The 18,297-nt window shown below is 39.7% G+C and overlaps 1 protein-coding gene across 1 annotated transcript; it reads right to left on the bottom strand.

Annotated features, from left to right (window-relative positions):
• Nucleotides 1–755: 755 nt before the first annotated feature.
• On the bottom strand, nucleotides 756–4,373 carry LOC130990213 (pentatricopeptide repeat-containing protein At1g80270, mitochondrial-like). The gene is made up of 3 exons (XM_057914440.1): nucleotides 4,182–4,373; nucleotides 3,264–3,837; nucleotides 756–2,301 (listed from the first exon to the last, which is right to left on the bottom strand). The coding sequence occupies exons 1-3, from the start codon at nucleotides 4,214–4,216 to the stop codon at nucleotides 1,051–1,053; spliced, it is 1,860 nt and encodes a 619-aa protein (XP_057770423.1). The 5' UTR covers nucleotides 4,217–4,373; the 3' UTR covers nucleotides 756–1,050.
• Nucleotides 4,374–18,297: the final 13,924 nt, after the last annotated feature.

Consider the following 18,297-nt stretch of genomic DNA (forward strand, 5'->3'; position numbering starts at 1 on the left):
CGAAAAATAAGGGGTCTCACTGGAGCGCGTCCACACACACACACACACACACACACACACACACACACACATATATATATATATATATATATATTGCAAAATATTGAACATATCAATAATTTTGATAAACATACGTATTTGTTGAAAATCTCGCACTCCAGGTTTCAAACTCCAAACCAAAATACTTGTTCATCCAAATTATTGATTTGTTCAATGTTTCACAATTTCACAAAATATTTAATGTCTCAATGGAACCTAACCCAAGAGCGCCTATATTATATGTATGTGTGTGTGTGTATAACCAGTCAAAATTCTTATTAAAAATATAAGTATTTATTGAATTTTTAGTTTATATATATATATATATATATATATATATATATATATATATATATATATATATATATATAATTATTACATTGAATTAATGGAATGAAAATATATAAATTGTATGAATATCTTTTTATGTTAAAAATTGAATATTTATTGCATTTGATCCGGATCAAATTGATCCAAGTAACATCACCCAAATATATTAGAGGTTAAATCAACATTACTTACAACATTACTTAATGGCTAAATAATAAAATATAATTTAATTTTTTAATACTTTTATTATTATATCTCGAACTATCCATTTCAACCTCTTCATCGATTTACTATTTACACTTTTGGCATTTTAATTTCAATAATGTTTTAATGTACATGAGACTAGTCTTATATAGTGTTGATATCTAATTTTAAGATCCAATAGCTTTGTACATAGAAGATTGATAAAACATAACTAGTATATATAATTACAAAATAAGTTGCTGAGTCAATTAACAAAAATAAATAAAGAAAGCAAGCTTGCAAGGGCGAGTCTCTCCAAGTAAGCCCACTTTTCGCAACCGGGGAAAACTGATATGAAACTGAAGCCCTCAAATTGCTTCATCAAGCGGCCTAGTCGATGAAGTAGACCATCGAGTAGCTCAGAATAGCAGTTGCAGATAGCTAAGAAAACAGCCCTCAAAACTCCTTTTTCACCTTGAAACCACCATCCCTCTTCCCCTACGGCAGCGACTTGGCTGCCACCGCCGCGGCCGTAAATTTACTTGCTCGAGCCAATAGAGCAGCCAGTTTTTGATCTGGGATGACATTATCGGCCTTCATCCTCTCCCTCAACCCATAAGCCGGTGCTTTTGCATTGATGTAGGCATAGAGGAGGGATCGATAAGGCCGGGCCGACGATGTGAACCCGGTCCGTTTCATCTTGAGAAATATCCTCTCAGCATTTTCCACATCCCCTTTCCCTGCATAAGCATCCAAGATACTCAAGAAAGAACCAAGAAGATGCATCCCCCTTCTATCTCTAAGAGCCTTCTGAAGAATGGATTCAGCTTTACCGACTTCTCCGCCTCGAGCATAGAGTTTCACGAGCGCGTGCCAGGCTGGTGGCGTGACAGTGACGCCACTCTCGGTCATCTGTCTCACGAGCTCCTCCCCTTTATCCAGCATTTTGTTGTCTGCATACATATTCAGCATCAAAGCATAATGCTTTGAAGAGGGCCTCCTCACAATTCTCAGCAATTTACTGAAGGCCGCCTCAGCATCTTCGATTCTGTTGAGGCGTCCCCACGCTTGGATCCCGGCTATGCACTCTGCCATATCGGAATTGGATTCACATTTTCTCCAGATTCTCACAACTTCCTCTGCCCTTCCAAGGGAACCATAGATGGGAAGCAGAAATCGACAAGCCCAACGGTTTTCAGCCAAATCGCCTCCTTCCATATCTTTCAATACAGCCTCGGCTTTAACTTTTAGGCCGCTGTCAACATAAGACTTGGCCACGGAGGCCAAAATATGCATACTAGGTTCTAAACCGTCGGACTTCATTTCTTCTAAAAGTCGCTCCATCCCACTAATATGACCAGACTGCCACTTCGCGTCAATCAAAATCTTGTAAGTGAAAGCTGACCGTTTGATATTTTCTCTCTTCATCAACGACAAGACGTCAGCAATTTTCTTCCTGTTGGTCCTCTTGTACAGAAGTAGCAACTGGTCACAAGAAAAGCATGAAATGGGGAATAAGTCCTTCATTTTATTGAAAAGCTCCTCGGCTTTGTTCACATCTATTGCAGTGACACAAGCTGCCAATAGAGTTCGGTAGACAACTTCAGTTCTTAGAGATTCGGGAATAATCTCCTGAATGTACTTTTCTGCCTCGACTATCCCACGCACTTTGGCAATTAAATCAACACGAGAAGCATAATTGCTTTCGGTTAACTCAGTAAGCTTTCTTGAATCCAACCACTCAGAAAGCTGCAAAATATGAAGAGAAAACAAGTTAGCTCCTTCAAACCACCAAGACATAGAGAATGCAAGCTAGGTCAAGTATTAGTATTAAGAAAATTCAAGCATAAAAAGGAAAGACGAAGCTGGCTTCACAAAGCAAGCAAAGCCATCATCAGATTGCATCATTTCCCAACCAAAAACTAGAATCCAAAACTATCCACACTTTGGTTGCAGAAAGCAAGCTAAGTTAATCAGATTGCCTCATATCCCAACCAAAAGCTAGAATCAAAATTTCTCCACTCTTTGGCTGTATTAGCCTGTTTACATTCAGTAAGGAAGATTCAAGAAAAAGCTTCCTAGTGTAAGAAGCACAACTAGTATGACATAAAGCACTAAGACTTATCAAAGAGTCAAAGATAGGACGAGAGGCAAGATCTTAGTCGGAGAACAAACAGGTACTACAAACCTCATTGTACAACACGAGTAGAAGTAGATAGCAGCTATGGGAAACGGATATTCTCAAAGAAGACTAGACTAGAAATCTTTAACCGGCCCTAATAAAAACCAACGGGTTGACAGATTGTTGTCCATGAACTGCGATAAAAGTTGAACTGAGCTATTGACTTCCTAGAGTAAGAAGCACAATTAGTACGACACAAAGCACCATGACTTAACAGATATAGGACGGGAGGTAAGATCTTGGTCGGAGAACAAACAGGTATTAAAAACCTCAGACGAGGAGAAGTTAATAGCAGCTGCTGAGAAATATGGGAAATGGATATTCTCAAAGAAGACTAGAATCTTTAATCGGCCCTATATAAACCAATAGTTGACTACAGAGCACATTGGTGTCCGTGAACTGCAATAAAAGTTAAACTGAGCTATTGTCTTCATTTCGTGAATCTAAAGCTAATCAAGGATACAATGAAAGCTGAGACAAACATTAAATAAAGTCTATATCACGATAGTACAAAAATGAGAGCACAAACCTGCAAGGCCTGGCTGAACATTCTCCTCTTCCGAAAATGCAATATGTTTGCTGATACTTCAGCAAGGGTCACCTCATTTCCAGCTTCAACCCACTTCTCCAAAGCCCTGCTCACTGGTAACCTGGTATCAGCAAGTATAGCTTTAGTCATGCCAGAAGGGGCTTTAATTTTCCGAGTTTTCTCCTTCCCGGCATCAGCCTCATCAGCTCCTGAAATCTCCAACTCATTCCGCGTATAATCGGCAAAACTCTCACCCAAAGTGAGCTCTGACTCGAAGATCGACTCATCATCCATCTCATCTCCAGATGCAGCGTCCTCGGCTGCATCTTGTCGAGCTTGAAGGACATGAAATATATCGTGGTGCTCAGCACCAGCCTGGGAACAAAAGGTGTGAGCTTTCAAGTGTGATTTTGAAGGAACAGATGTGTTGCAGAACCTTCGTGAGCACATTGTTGAATCCAATACTTTTCCTTGAGATTCAACAGTTTCAGCATTGCAATTCTCAATTAAACAATTTGCTATCTCTGAATTTACATATCTAACTCGTGAGGTCCCTGAATTTAAGCCTCGGCTCCTGGAAAGAAAATATAAAATAAAATAAAAAACCATATCACAATTGACAACGGGATCAAAAATTTGCATGCTTCGTTTTCAATTAGGTCACAAATATTCCAGCAATTAAACAAGAACGTAACGACCAGCAACAATGCCGAAATAAGAGACACAAAGGGATTGATCAAATGTGCAAAAAGCTTCTCCGAGAAATGCATAACCTTTCAACTGCTTCATTTGAAAATTTTCACCAAAGTAAACACTTCAGATTTCACAAAAACTAGAATTGCAGGTGCCAACCCACCCCTCCCTCTGATAAATAATATAGGTATATATATGGTAAGAATTGAGAAATTGGTGAATTACTTGAGATGAATGGACGCTCTTCGAATCGCCCACATACTGTTTGTCGAAATTCCTAAAGTTCACTGCAAGAAATTAGCAATCATGACAAAGAGTAAAACGAGAGAGAAATGGATGTGAGAATTCTTTAAACCCTAGAACCCCACTTGGGAAGAAATGTTTAAGAAAATTACGAGGGTCAAACCATGAACTTAGTTCTCAGCTTTCCGAGCTTCTAAAGTGTCACATCAGCATTGGAAATTCACGTACCTTTTCTTTCTTTTCTAAGGGTTAATTGCATGAAAATACACGAACTTTAGTCACTTTTTCATTCTGCACACCGACTTTGAAATTTACATTTTAAACCATGAACTTTGCATTCGTTCCATTTTTTCCTTAAAATTCACCTCCGGCCATCGGAAATCTGAGGTGGCGCCTTTTGGCGCCACGCGTATGTGACACGTCATTAATGTGTGCTGACGTGTCTTTAATTTAATACTCTCTCTCTATCTACTTCTCTCTCTCTTTCTTTTCTCTCTCTCTAATATTCACCTCCGTCCCGCGCTTCCCTCGTCCCACACAACTCGAGCCGCCGCCGCCGAGACCCGCCTCCACGTCGCCATAGACGACGTCAAAGAAGCAAATAAACTTCTGAGAAAGATCGGTATAGTATCCCTCTCCGACGTCCATACCTTCTTCCCGGGCGAGGCACTCGACTGCTCGCTGCACATCCTCGCCACCAGCTTTACTCGTATCCAACAAGTTGCAATCCACCTCGATCATACCTTTACCGTGAGCAAGAGCCATAGACTGCATGGATGGAAGCCCGCCGCTTCTGCCGCTGATTCTCTTTGCTATTCTCCGAACAACAGCCATGTCAGTCGAGAATATTGGGACGTTGTAGTTTTCGACCCACTGTGTGGCTCCAACGACAACGACCCCTTTCCTCGGAACAGCACGAGGAGGGCCCTCATCGGGTTTCAGCTGCAGAGTTTCGGATTGGAGGCTGCCGCAGATGGAGTTGGCTGATGAATCCCGCAGAAAGGCAGAAGAACAGAGAAAAGTTCAGGTGATTGTCTCTTGAGATTTTTGATGTCATTAGAAGAAGTTTTTCTTTTAATTTTACTCCATTTCTTCAACTTATGAATGCAGTTGGAGAAACGAAAGCAGGAGGATGAATTAAAGTAAGTCATGCAACACGAAAAGCATTTGGAGCGCATCAAGGTATTAGATTGTTTCTCTTAGCATTAATTCTATTTTAGCACACTATTATCAACAGGAAAAGCATTTGGAGCACATTATTATCTTGGCATTTTCCCCGGAAAATCATAAATATTCTGTGAGTTGTTGAAGTTGTCTTGAACAATCTATAGCTGTTACCAAATTATGACACCACCAATATTCATTCTTCTGATCTAAGAAAATTTGTCTTCAAAATTTCTGTTGGCTAGAAGGTTTTACGTTTTTCTTTCCTAAAGGAACAATGGAAGAGTTCTTCTTCAAAGCGGAAAGAGAAACCGACTGAAGATGAGGAGGGGGGAAAAAGAGGAGGAAAGGGGGAAAACGGAGGAGGAAAGATAAGAAATCACGCTATGAATCCGAGGAAGCAGAAGCTGAGGCAGACGATCAAGAGGAGATGGATTATGATGACAACAGAGAGCAGTATAATCAGACAAATGATGTCGACGACAAAGAAGACGCTCCTCAAGATCTTCTTGCAGCAGCTGGGCTAGAAGATAAAAGAGAAAAGTTGATGAAGAAACAAAAAGATGATAGATTAAGAGAAAAGTAGCCGAGCGACCTCCCCTCGACTGATCGTAGTTCAGAACTTCAGAACAACGAAGCTGCCGCTGGCAACGGTGCTTGGGTTTGGAGTCCTTCTGTGGGCTTCTTTGACGTCGTCTACGGCGACGTGGAGACGGGTCTCGGCGGCGGTCCGTGCGGCGGCAGTGGCGGCGGCGGCTCGAGTTGTGTGGGCGAGGGAAGCGCGGGGACGGAGGTCAATATTAGAGAGAGAGAGAAAAGAAAGAGAGAGAGAGAAGTAGATAGAGAGAGAGTATTAAATTAAAGACACGTCAGCGCACATTAATGACGTGTCACATACGCGTGGCGCCAAAAGGCGCCACCTCAGATTTCCGATGGCCGGAGGTGAATTTTAAGGAAAAAATGGAACGAATGCAAAGTTCATGGTTTAAAATGTAAATTTCAAAGTCGGTGTGCAGAATGAAAAAGTGACTAAAGTTCGTGTATTTTCATGCAATTAACCCCTTTTCTAAATTTGAATTATGGTGAAAAAATGCACAAAATTTATAGAAAGTTCGAGTAGGTGCGTTGCGGGGGGCGGTACTCGAGCAATACTCGAGTCTTCGAGTATGCTCGAAGGGGGGAGATGGAAGGCGCGTGCAATTAATTAAAAAAATAGAGAAATTTGAATTTAAATTCGAATTTTGACTGCTTTGCCTCGATATTTGTGCTTTGACCGATCGTTTCTAATTTTTTTTTTCTTCTTCTCCTCTTTAAAAAACCCCATCTTCTCCATTTTTCTTCACACATCTTCTTCTCCAATTTTCTTCTCCTCCATTTCTCTTCAAGAATTTTCTTCCTTCATGGATCCACACAACCCTTTCTACGATCCAAATTGGTGCGCCGATCTCTCCTCCGATTACCATCCCGATATGGGAGGAATCAACTTGGAGGAGACCCCGCCCGAGGAGGAACCGGTCAGTGCACAGCAGAGTGTCTCCCAACCAAAGAAGGGCGGCCGGGGGAAGGAAATGGCCACCAAAATCAAGCACGACAAAGAAGGAAGAATCCGTCATACTTACCTTCCCGAGCATACGGATCTCATCGTCCAAATTTGGGCGGAGGAGACCAACGACGCGATCCGTGGGACGGATCAGAAGGGGGAGGCGTATTGGGGCCGGATCCGCGCACGTGTGAACCCCATCCTCGGCGTCGACCTTAAGATTCGGCAACTTCAAGGCCACTGAGCCTGAGTAGCAGCGGATGTGCGTCTCTGGGAAGCTATTTAGGTGGAGACGTGCAACAATTGGTCATCCGGTCATTCGGATGATATGCTTCGTGACAAGGCCCAAATCCTCTTCAAGGCACGAAGCCCACAGAAGGCCGCATTCAATTTTTGGAACCCGTGGAAAGTTCTCCGGAACAATCCCAAGTTCAAGTCGATGTACCTCCTTGGAGACGTGCATGCCTCTAAGAGGACAAAGACTACGAAAGAGGGCGGCTTCACCACTTCGGCGTCGGGCGAGGAGATCTCTTCTTTCCGGCCCATTGGCAACAAGGCGGCGAAGGCGGCAAAGGGGAAAGGGAAGGCATCAGCGTCGCATATGAGCTCGGATCCTCCACCGGAAATAGTGGAGAGGTTGGACAGGTCCGACCAGCAGATGAGGGCATTCACCGCCCAGTACCAGCGAAGGAACGATATCAAGGAGATGGAGCTCGATATGCAGCTCCTGAACGCGGATACGACGCACATGACGGACGCACAAAGGGCATTGCACGCGTCCATGGTTGCCGACGTGCTCAGGCGTCGTAATCTAGACTAGGATTTTAATTATGTAATTTTAATGATGGTTTTTTATGATGTTTTAGGTGTTTTTAATTTTTATGTAATTTTTTTTTAAGTTTTAGGTGTTTTAAAATTTTATGTTTAATGGCGTATTTAACTATTAGAAAAATATGTTATTTAATTATGCAATTAAATTTAAATGAAAAACATAAAAATCAAAACTAATGTTATCAAGTAGGCTATCAAGTAGGCTATCAAGTAACCCCATTGCGGATGCTCTTATAATTTTCTTCTGAATTGACAGTTGAAAAATTAATTAAGTTAAATATATTAATTTTTACCTTATATTAATTGTTTAATGTATTTTAGCCCCCTAATTTTTTTTTTCTTGTTTGAACAATATTTTGGAATATATTATTTTTAATATTAAAATATCTTTTATATTTAAATTTATGAAATTATTTTTTTGTACCCCCAATTTAAAAATCCTGGATCCACCACTGCTTCCTCCTCCGGCGCCGGCTTGTCATGCTTGATCTTGTAGGCGATTTCCTTCCTCCAGCTATCTTTCTTCAATTTGGCAGCACTATGAGCCGCCGGTTGGAGGATCATCGCCCAAGTTACATCCCGTAAAATCGGGATGATAGTCGCCGGAGAGATCGGGGTACCAATTTGGATCATATATATTTGGGTTGTGTGGATTCATAGAGATTGTAGAGAGAGGAAGAAGATTGAAGATGGTGGAGAGGAAATGGAAGTGGGAGAAATGAAGATGGTGGAAATGGAAGAAATGAAGATGGAAGAAAGGGAAATTTAAAGAAGAGAAAAAAAAAAAAAAAAAAAAAAAGGAAAAAGCCAAATAGTCGAATGGACCGAATTTCAAAAAAAAATCAAAAATGCCAAAAATTTGCCGAATTTCAAATTTGAAATTAATTTTTTTATTATTATTATTCTGGCGCGTGTAGGGAAGATCGGGTATACTCGAGCGCTCGAGTATCCCTCGAGTAGGGCGGCCTTGCAACGCCCTACTCGAGTAAGGGCCATCGAGTAGGGCGATTGACAAACATGGTTTTCATACCTCAATTCCACATGTTTTGTTGTCATTTCCCTTCATGTTTTGCTTGTGAATGCTTGTTTGTGCCCGAATATTTAGTTTTATGAAGATTTGATATCTTGGTGTAGTTTTGGAGTAATTTCAGGAAAAATAAAGGATTAATTGGAGCATTTTGAAGATATGAGATTGAAGTACGTCTCGAGAGGAATCCGTGAGCGCAAACGGCGACCAAATCCGAGTCCGGACGAGGGAGAACGGAGCAAAACGAGCGGACTGTGCAAAACGCCCAGTACCCCGCGGTCACCACCCGCGGCCGCGGGGTGGGACCGCGGGTCAGCTGTTCCCAATTCCAGGGGTGTACCGCGGTCACCACCCGCGGCCGCGGAGCGGGACCGCGGGTTCCCTGAGTTTTGCCCACGTTTGAGCACCACGGGCGCGGGCCATGACCGCGGGAAAAGAGCGGAGTCGCGTTTTTTAGCCCTTAAACCCCTTTCTCCCCCTTTTCCTCACATTATTCATCATCCCCAACATTCAACACACCCATTTCCATCTTCCCCAATTCCTCCACACCAAACCCTAGCCTCCATTACCACATCTTTTTACCAAGATTGAATGCATTGAAGAGGAGAGAAGATTGAAGAAAGCTCGTTAATAGGATTTGTCACTTCTTACTCTCTCTTTCATTTATGTATTTCTTTGATTTAGGTTTGTTGTTTGTGAACATGTTTGAATAAATCCCCCATTGGTTTGGGGATTAGGCTAGTTGATTATGTGATGGATTGATTATTATGCTTAATATATGTCTTGATTATTTCCTTGTTATTATCTTTTCAAGCCCTAGCTTTAATTCTTGTATGGATTGTTGGCCACTTTCTATGCATTTCTAATTTGTGATTTGAATTGGGAGAGGATAATCATAATAGATTAGGAGCTTGAAACATATTGACTCAATAAACCGGGAGGTTGAGAGTTGGGTGAGAGTTTACCGATCCTTTGTGCTTTTGGGAGTTATAGGTTAGAAGTTGACCGGGGACGGCAACTATGACCCGTAATCTACCGTTTTAGTCGTCCGGGAGGGGGCTAGAACTAGTGGGGAGATCACTCTAGATAAATAGGAATATCAAGACTAATATTGAGCTAATTTGAAGTCCATTGCTAATCCATCGATGCCTAATCCCTAAACCACCTTCATCACTTAATTAATCCACTTTGTTTGATTGTTCTTATTTTGTCTTTGAATTTGTTAGTTAATCAAACCACTCACCTCCTTGTTTAGTCTAAATAGCTCTAGCATAATGAATTAGGATAATCACTAGATTGAACTACTAATCCTTGTGGGATACGACCTTGCTTCCCTATATTGCAACTACACCGTATACTTGCGGCGTGGTGAAAATAATAGCGAACAGCGATGTAGATGCTCTTAGACCAAAATTAGATGAACTTTCGACTGTCAACTAAGCTCTAATTTCGCCGAAAGTCAAATTCAAGTGAAAATTTCAACAAAAATATAAATTCATGTATATTTTGACTTAATTAAAAGTTCATGTGAAAATACAATTTTTTCCAAAGTTCGTGTATTTTTTGGTCATAACCCCTTCTAAAATCTCCTATAACAATAAACTAATTTCTTATCTTTTGAGGGTCCCACCATAATACACACTTCCTTTATATATCTAAATATATGTTTCCTAATTAATTTTATTTAGATTATTATTTATATATTTTGTTTTATTTTTAATTTAAAATTTTATATTTTAATTATCTTATATGACAAAATAAATTAACTTCATAATTATAATAATAATTAAAATTACATTACTAATATTAAAATTACATTAATTGAAAGTGCATATACATAATAATTCAAATTAATATTGCTTAATTGTAGGCATCTGTGGCATTGAATTGTGCTCAAATATATTGTGTCAAATCATGTTGAAGTTGGAGACGAGCTTGTTTATTTGTTAAATTGTTGTGATTTTGGAGATAATTTTCATTTGTTTTCCAATTATTAGTACCCATTAGTATTGGTTGCTGAGAAGTTGTATCTACTTCAGACCAGTTGATCGTTTCTTTACCCTCATCCTCAATGTCATATTGTACAAAATAATACATGTGAGCATTATATTGCAGAGGTCTTCTTTGAAATAATACATGTGAGCATTATATTGCAGATGTCTTCCTTCAAATAAGATCATGCGGGACTTTGAACTACTGTCAACGAGCTTGTAGTACTCCAAACACTTTTTCGATGTCTTTTCTTGCAGTCTCTTGTCTCTGTGCAAATTTCTGTCTCATCGAGTCTCTTGGTGTTGGGTATGATGAGTTTAGAAATAATCCCAACAATAAAAGATAAACAGAAATAGTAAAACGACACAAGATATACTTGGTTCGATCATAAATGATCTACATCCACGGTGGTTGCCCGGTTTTCCACTATGTTTTGTGAGAAGTTTACAATTACAAGTGAAGAGTTAGAATGAATGAATCCCCATCTTTCCATGTATAAGAGCCCTATTTATAGGTGACTAATTGGGCCTAACCCTAAAGCCTACGAAACAGAGAAATAAGGCCCAAATCGGTGACATGGCTGAATCTGACAAAGCTAGAGGCCATAGTTGGAATCTGGCGTAGCTGGAGGCCAAAGCTGGCACCTGGCATAGCTGGAGGCCAAAGCTGCAACTGGCAAAGCTGGAGGCCATAATTGGAATCTGGCGTAGCTGGAGGCCAAAGCTGGCACCTGGCATAGCCGGAGGCCAAAGCTGGAATTTACATGGTGTACAGCGCTGATGCATATTTTACTCCTCATCAGGGTAACTCTTGACGAATGAAGCCCAAGTCAAATAAATTTCATCTATCAGATAGTATCCTTTGTTATACGTCCGACCATTCACCATGAATTGAACTGGTGGCGCGTTATTCTAATGGAATAGATTAAATAATGGAGACTCGTGAAGAACATTGATATCATTGCTTACTTCGGAGACGCCAATGAAAGCATGTCATATCCACAAAGTTATCGATGCCCCTACTTAAAGAACTATTACAGGAACTCTGTGACCACGTCATGTATAGTACCCTTTGTAAGTGACGGGACAATTCCTCCACTCCCAATGCATACAATTGAGACTTCCAAATATTCCCAAGAAGCCATGTCTTTCTTCATGCATTTGTACCAAGTGTTTAGTATCTACTGCATTTGGAGTCCTCAAATATCGATCACCATAAATGGCAATCCTGCAAAATTCATGTAGACATTCCAATGCAGTACTCTCACCCATCCGCATGTACTCATCAAGTGAATCACCGGGATCCGCATATGCCAATTGTCGAATAGTTGCGGTGCACTTTTGGAGTGGTAATAAACCATTCCTTCTAGTTGCATCTTGCTTTAATGTGAAATGTCAAGATCGTTGTTGCCCATCGCATCAACGATCTTAACAAATAACTCTCTTCGCATTCGGAACCAACAAAGAACAAGATCTCCATCGTAGATGGTTCGTCACAGAAGAATCACAAACGAGACCGTTTGATAGCCCACCACTTTCACGCTCTCTATCCCTATATTCTCTAGGACCGTTTCTTCCTCGTGAAGTTTGAGTCGTTGCTACGTCTGCATCAAGCATAGCAATCATCTCTCGCATAATAGGTCGGTTGCCGAATCTCGAATGTATTGCTTCCATATTTCATCAATTTCGTGTGGACTAGGAATGAGTGAATATGATGAAGGGAGTCTGAGATTTTTGTGGTTCAATGAAGAATGAAGCACTGTATATACAGTGATAACATTTATGACCGTTAAATGTCAGTTATTGTGGTTGTTGGATTATAAATCTATATTTATTAGGGAAAATAGCTTCAAAATCCACCAAATTTGAGTGAATTCTTGTTTTTCCCATTACTTTCGAATTTCTTGTCAAAATTCATAACCTTTGATCCTATTTGTGATTTTTCCTTAATGACGTTATCCGACCATAAAATTGATGACGTGTAACTTACGTGTCATACTTATGTTGAGTGGATTAAATTAGGATTAAACGTCATCGCCTTGAGACTAAATTAATTAGGGTAAATAACGTCAAAATCCACCAAGTTTGAGTGAGTTCTTGTTTTTCCCATGACTTTCGAATTTCTTGAGTCCATCTTGAAGCTCTTGTGCCAAAGTCTTCAAATCTGAATCATCTTCTCCACAATCCATTTCAGTGTTTGGTTTTTCCTTCATTTTGTTGTTATTGAGAAGCCCTAATCCAACTTCACAGTCTACAATCGTCCCAGTATAGCAACGGTATGAAGCACGAGGACATGTATGAAATCAACGCTCTGAATTTTTATTTGTGTGCGAAACTTGAATCACAGATGGGAGCCCATGGCCACAGAGTATTCGAGCGTGATGATGAATGTGAGGTAGGCATGGGAACTCCAAATTCAGAATTGAGAGTTTTCGGGAATTTCTCTTCAAGAACCCTCATTTGAAAAACTCATCTTCAGAATCTGATTTAATCCCCGAAATTAAACCAAAACGATGATGTTTAAGGGTTAATTAAACGAAGTCGTTTTACTCGCCAGGTGACGTAGTGTACGTGTATTTTTCAATTGCCATGTAATCATTAATTTGGAGAAATTTTCAATTTATGGAAAAATTGCAAATCAGATCAAATGTTATGAATTTTTATGAGAAATTAGAAAGTCATGGGAAAAACAAGAATCGACTCAAACTTGATGAATTTTGATGCTATTTGCCCTGTTTATTACAACTTTAACCATTGAATGCCAGTTGTTGTGGTTGTTGGATTATAAATGTACATTTATTACGTTCTAAAATCTTATATTTAATAGGAAAATGACTTACGTATGATTGGACTTACATGTGATTGGCACCTTCGTGTCAATTGATTCGATATTTGTCCAGCATATACAAGGAACGAGTGGTACAAAAAAATTAATTCGTATCATTCGTGCCAAGTACGCAGGCAGAGACGTATATTACGTTGAGAAAGAAAATAATCTTTAGTTTTCCCCAGTTCATCAATGCCGTCCCCTGAACGATGCTTTTCTCGAGTGCGAGAAAGTGAATGAATGATGAAAATGAAATTTTTGTTAGATTTTGTGTTCATTGCGTGTTGATTTGCTCATATGATTTGTAGTTGTAATTATATTTGTTGAAAAATGAAGAAAATGAAACAAAATGTGGATTCTAATTTTGTAAAATCAATTATACTTAGACTTGGTGGAACAAAATGAAAGTCTAAAGTTTTTTATTGTTATTATTGGAATACATTGCGTCATTTTTGTGGAACAACTAGTACCAAACGCCATATTCGTACCATTCGTCCAAGTACTTGCGTGATAGCACTTGACACGAATGGTATGAAATTGCTTACTCAAACCATTTGTTCCAAGGTTTGTCGCGCCAGCTCTTGGGATAATGGTACGAATATGCAGTTTCGTACCAAGGTCTGTCGCGACAGTAGGTGGGGTGATTGATACGAAATGACATATTAGTAGCATTCGTCCCAAGAGCTGGCACGACATATCTTCAACGCCCCAAGAATGTATCTGTAGATACACTTGGTGTGAATGGTGCGAAATGATATATTTCATACCATTCGCTTGTATAATGTGCAACAGAACTATGAACGGACATAATGGATGGTGTTAACGGGTGCGGTTGGACCATCCATTCCTCCGGTTGGAGGATGGTGCAAATTCATTTCATTCAAGATCTGCATAGATCTAAATTTGCATCTCAACTTGAAGAATCAACATATATGATCTGTTGAATATGCATGACGAACAAGAACTCCAGAAGTCCTAAGACTCGATGAACTAAAGAAAGCTAGCTGAGTTGAAGAGCGAAGCTTGCTGAAGCCGAAAGACGTTGGCTACTAATATGCCATGAAACCCTAGCGGATGATATACCATGTTAATCGAAAGTCAAAGATTAGTTTGAAAGTGAAGTCATCCTACGACCCATTGCAAACGAATCTTGGATCATTGATTGCGAATCCTGCAATATCTGGAGTTGGTATAGACAAAATATAGATATGGTCAGAATGTCAAAATTCTTTTGTACGAAGTTACAGAGTGTAGACAGTGACATTCCATGGATCAAAAGGAAAGATTTCAACGACATGCAATCGAATTTCGAAGACGTTCTCTCCAACGGAACAATTCCAATATGAGAGTATAAATACCCTGCCACTCCCACTAGAACAACTATCAGAAATGTTGTACATTTGAATTCTCAAGTAATCAAAAGTCATAACTTTCATTCTCAAGAGCTTAACGATTTTTGAAGAGGGGAGTCCTATCAAATTTAAGTGATTTCATGTGGGATTTTAAGATCTATTTTCCAATAATTTCAAACAAACATTCCCTTAGTTTCTAAGTGATTTTCATTGTTAATTCTCGGCCTAGATTCAAACACTCCGACTCTTTAAATTGTTCTTCATTGTAACAGTGTGTTTATAGTTATAAACTCGTCTTCAAACACTCACCCCTTGTATAAGTTAGGTGTTGTTGTTAGATGTCTGTAAACAAGTAAGCTACAAATTCGTAGTCTGAAAGCTAAATTATATTCGGAAGCGACCGAGTAAATCGTATATAACGGACAAGTTCGTAGTCAGTAGAGTTGCTAACTGATCACTCTAGATAGACAAATATTATTTGGACTACCAGTCAGTCGACTTAAGTTATCTTAGCTGATATTTACTTCTGTTGAACTTGTCTTAAGCAATATTTAGTAAGCAACGAAAAGTTTGTTGTAATACACCAATACGTACTCGCTCGGGACTAACACCTATCATCGATTTTTTCTTTTTTTTTCTTTTCAGAGTTTGTAGTGTAAAAACGGTGTTCTTGAAAATTTTGGTGACTTAAGTAGTAAAATGTCCAAGTAATTTATACTTTTTCGTGGACTTAAATAGGGGCGAGAATTTGAATTTCTGATCGAATTTTGGCTCAAAATGGACCGATCGAAAGTTTGGATTTTGAAGAAAAATGAATATGATCTAAACCAAAATGTTCAAAAATTCGAATCCGAATATCCAAAAATTTTATGATCAAATTCGATTCGAACCGCAAATTTCAAAAGTCCAAAAAAAATATGAAATTTAATATTATATATATATATATATATATATTATAAATAAAATATATATTATAAAGATACTCTATTGGTCCCCTAAAATTATGTATTTATTTTTCTTTTTGGTACGTCCTCCAAATATATGCATTTTCTATTTTTGAACATAACCTTGTACATAATTGGATCCACCCTTATAGCTTATACTTATTTACCTAGAATCAAATGAACAATACCCTAAATGTGAGTAATCTTATTCAAGCGGAATATGTTCTTGGTGTAGCGTGATTGGGGGAGCACTACTCATTGTCTTATCTTTTGTGCTAGTGTCAGGGATGTTTGGAAGAAATCTAGCTGGTGGTTCTTTATCAAGGATAAAGCAAGACACTCACTGGAGGACATTTGCCGCACCGTTCAGCATGTGGCTGGCTCAGAGGACTTCGAGATTTTCTGTATTGGTTTGTGGCGGGTATGACACTGGTTATGTGAGGTCAAGCATGGGAAGGCTGCAGCTGGTTTGCTCGATTTCTTGACCGAATGTGAGCTGCCTATCAAAGCATTTAAGGAAGCGCAGAGTAAGGTTGATTCTCAGCTGCAACTTCTGCCTAAGGAAGGGGATAAACGCTGGATACCTCCTCGTCGCGGCACTCTGAGACTTGACGTTGATGTCTCTGTTTACGATGGTAGCAGTGCGGTTGGGGTTGGCTTCCTGATCAGAGACTCGGCTATCCTCGCGGTGGTGGCACGGCGGGTTGGCTGCACCAAGACCACGCTGATGGGTGAATTACATGCTTTGATGCTTGGAGTTGACTTCTGTTTAGAGAATGATTTGGGTCTCGTGATTGCATTCTCAGATTCTCTTCTTGCGGAGAACGTCTTGCATGAGAATTATCGAGAGAGGCAAATCGTGCCGCTCATGCTTTAGCGAATTTCGCCGCTTGATCGAATGGTGTAATGATCTGGAAGTCGGATTTCCCAATCTGGCTCACAGATATTGTTCATCGTGATTTGATTTAATATAGTTGTTGCGTTTCTCCTAAAAATATATATATACTATTAAAATTCGTGTCAAATAATTATCTGCATAATTTTAGGGGACATAAATAGTAATTCGAATTTCAAATTTTGAATTTTTCCACTTTTAAAATATAGTATCAATCAGAATCGATACAAAAATTCAAAATTTGTGAATAAAACTCAATTCAATTTGAAAAATCCAAATCGAATTTTGAACATTGGTTTGGTTCGAAACCGATATTTATATTTCATGTATTTTGCTCGCTTGATGCAAAACTGCAAAAGTGTAGGTACGTCTTATGTCAAAATTTAAATTAATTTGTAAATAAATGAAAGTTGAAGAATTTTGAAATGATGAAATTTAAGAATATATCAAAGTTCATTTAAATATAAGATATGTTTACTTTCCATTGATATGAAATGGTGTCTCTTCTAATACAGGAGACTAAAATCACGTCCCAAAATACCAAATTAATTAGACCATCCACAGTGGGATACTCGATCCTACTTACTCGAGCAAGTTGGGGATCGAGTACCCCACAACAGCCGAAGGTAACTCGAGGGAGATTCGATTTTTCGGGTAAGGCCTGATGGCTGAAATGTACGGCGCGTGTACCACACACGCCAATTAAAAAAAATCGAATTTTAAATTCTAACGGCTCTTTGCCGACTTAAACAAAAAAACAAAAAAAAATTAATTTTCGATCATTCTACCGTTGCCTTTTGGTTTTTTTTTTTCTTCTTCTTTATGTACTCCTTCCACCATTTTTGCATTCACCACAATCATCTTCTTCCATCTTCTTCCTCATTCTCTCTCAAATTCTCTCAACAAAAATGGATCCATACAATCCAAACTATTACAATCCAAATTGGGTTCCCGACCTCTCCGGCGATTATCATCCCGATTTTTCGGGTTTTAACTTGGAGGAGGAACCTCGTCAAAGCAGCAAGGAGGAAGAGGCACCACCCGCCCACAGTGCGTCGAAGCCCAAGAAAGGAGGGCGGCAGAAGGTGATGGCCTTCAAAGAGAAGGCGTCAGCTCCTATGCCGGAGGAAGGAAGGACCCCCGTCACACCTACACCCCCGAGGAGACAGACCTTATTGTCAGAATTTGGACAGAGGACACCAACGACGCCATCCGGGGTGTCGACCAAAAGGGGAGGCCTATTGGCAACAGATTCTCGATCGGATGAACCCCCTCATCGGCGCCAACCTCAAACACCGCCAAATAAAGGGACACTAGGCCCGAGTAAGTGCAGAGGTGAAGTTATGAGAAAATATCTGGGTGGATACGTGCATCAAGTGGCCTTCGAGCCATTCTGATGACATGCTCCGACAGAAGGCCCAAACTATCTTCGCCGCTAGGAACACTTCTGGCCTCTTCACCTACTGGAATGCATGGAAGATGCACTACAAGAAAACAGGCAATTAACGACCAAAATTTTCGATCGTT

This window comes from Salvia miltiorrhiza, chromosome 6 (assembly GCF_028751815.1).
Source record: "Salvia miltiorrhiza cultivar Shanhuang (shh) chromosome 6, IMPLAD_Smil_shh, whole genome shotgun sequence".
In the NCBI taxonomy this organism is placed as follows: Eukaryota; Viridiplantae; Streptophyta; class Magnoliopsida; order Lamiales; family Lamiaceae; genus Salvia; species Salvia miltiorrhiza.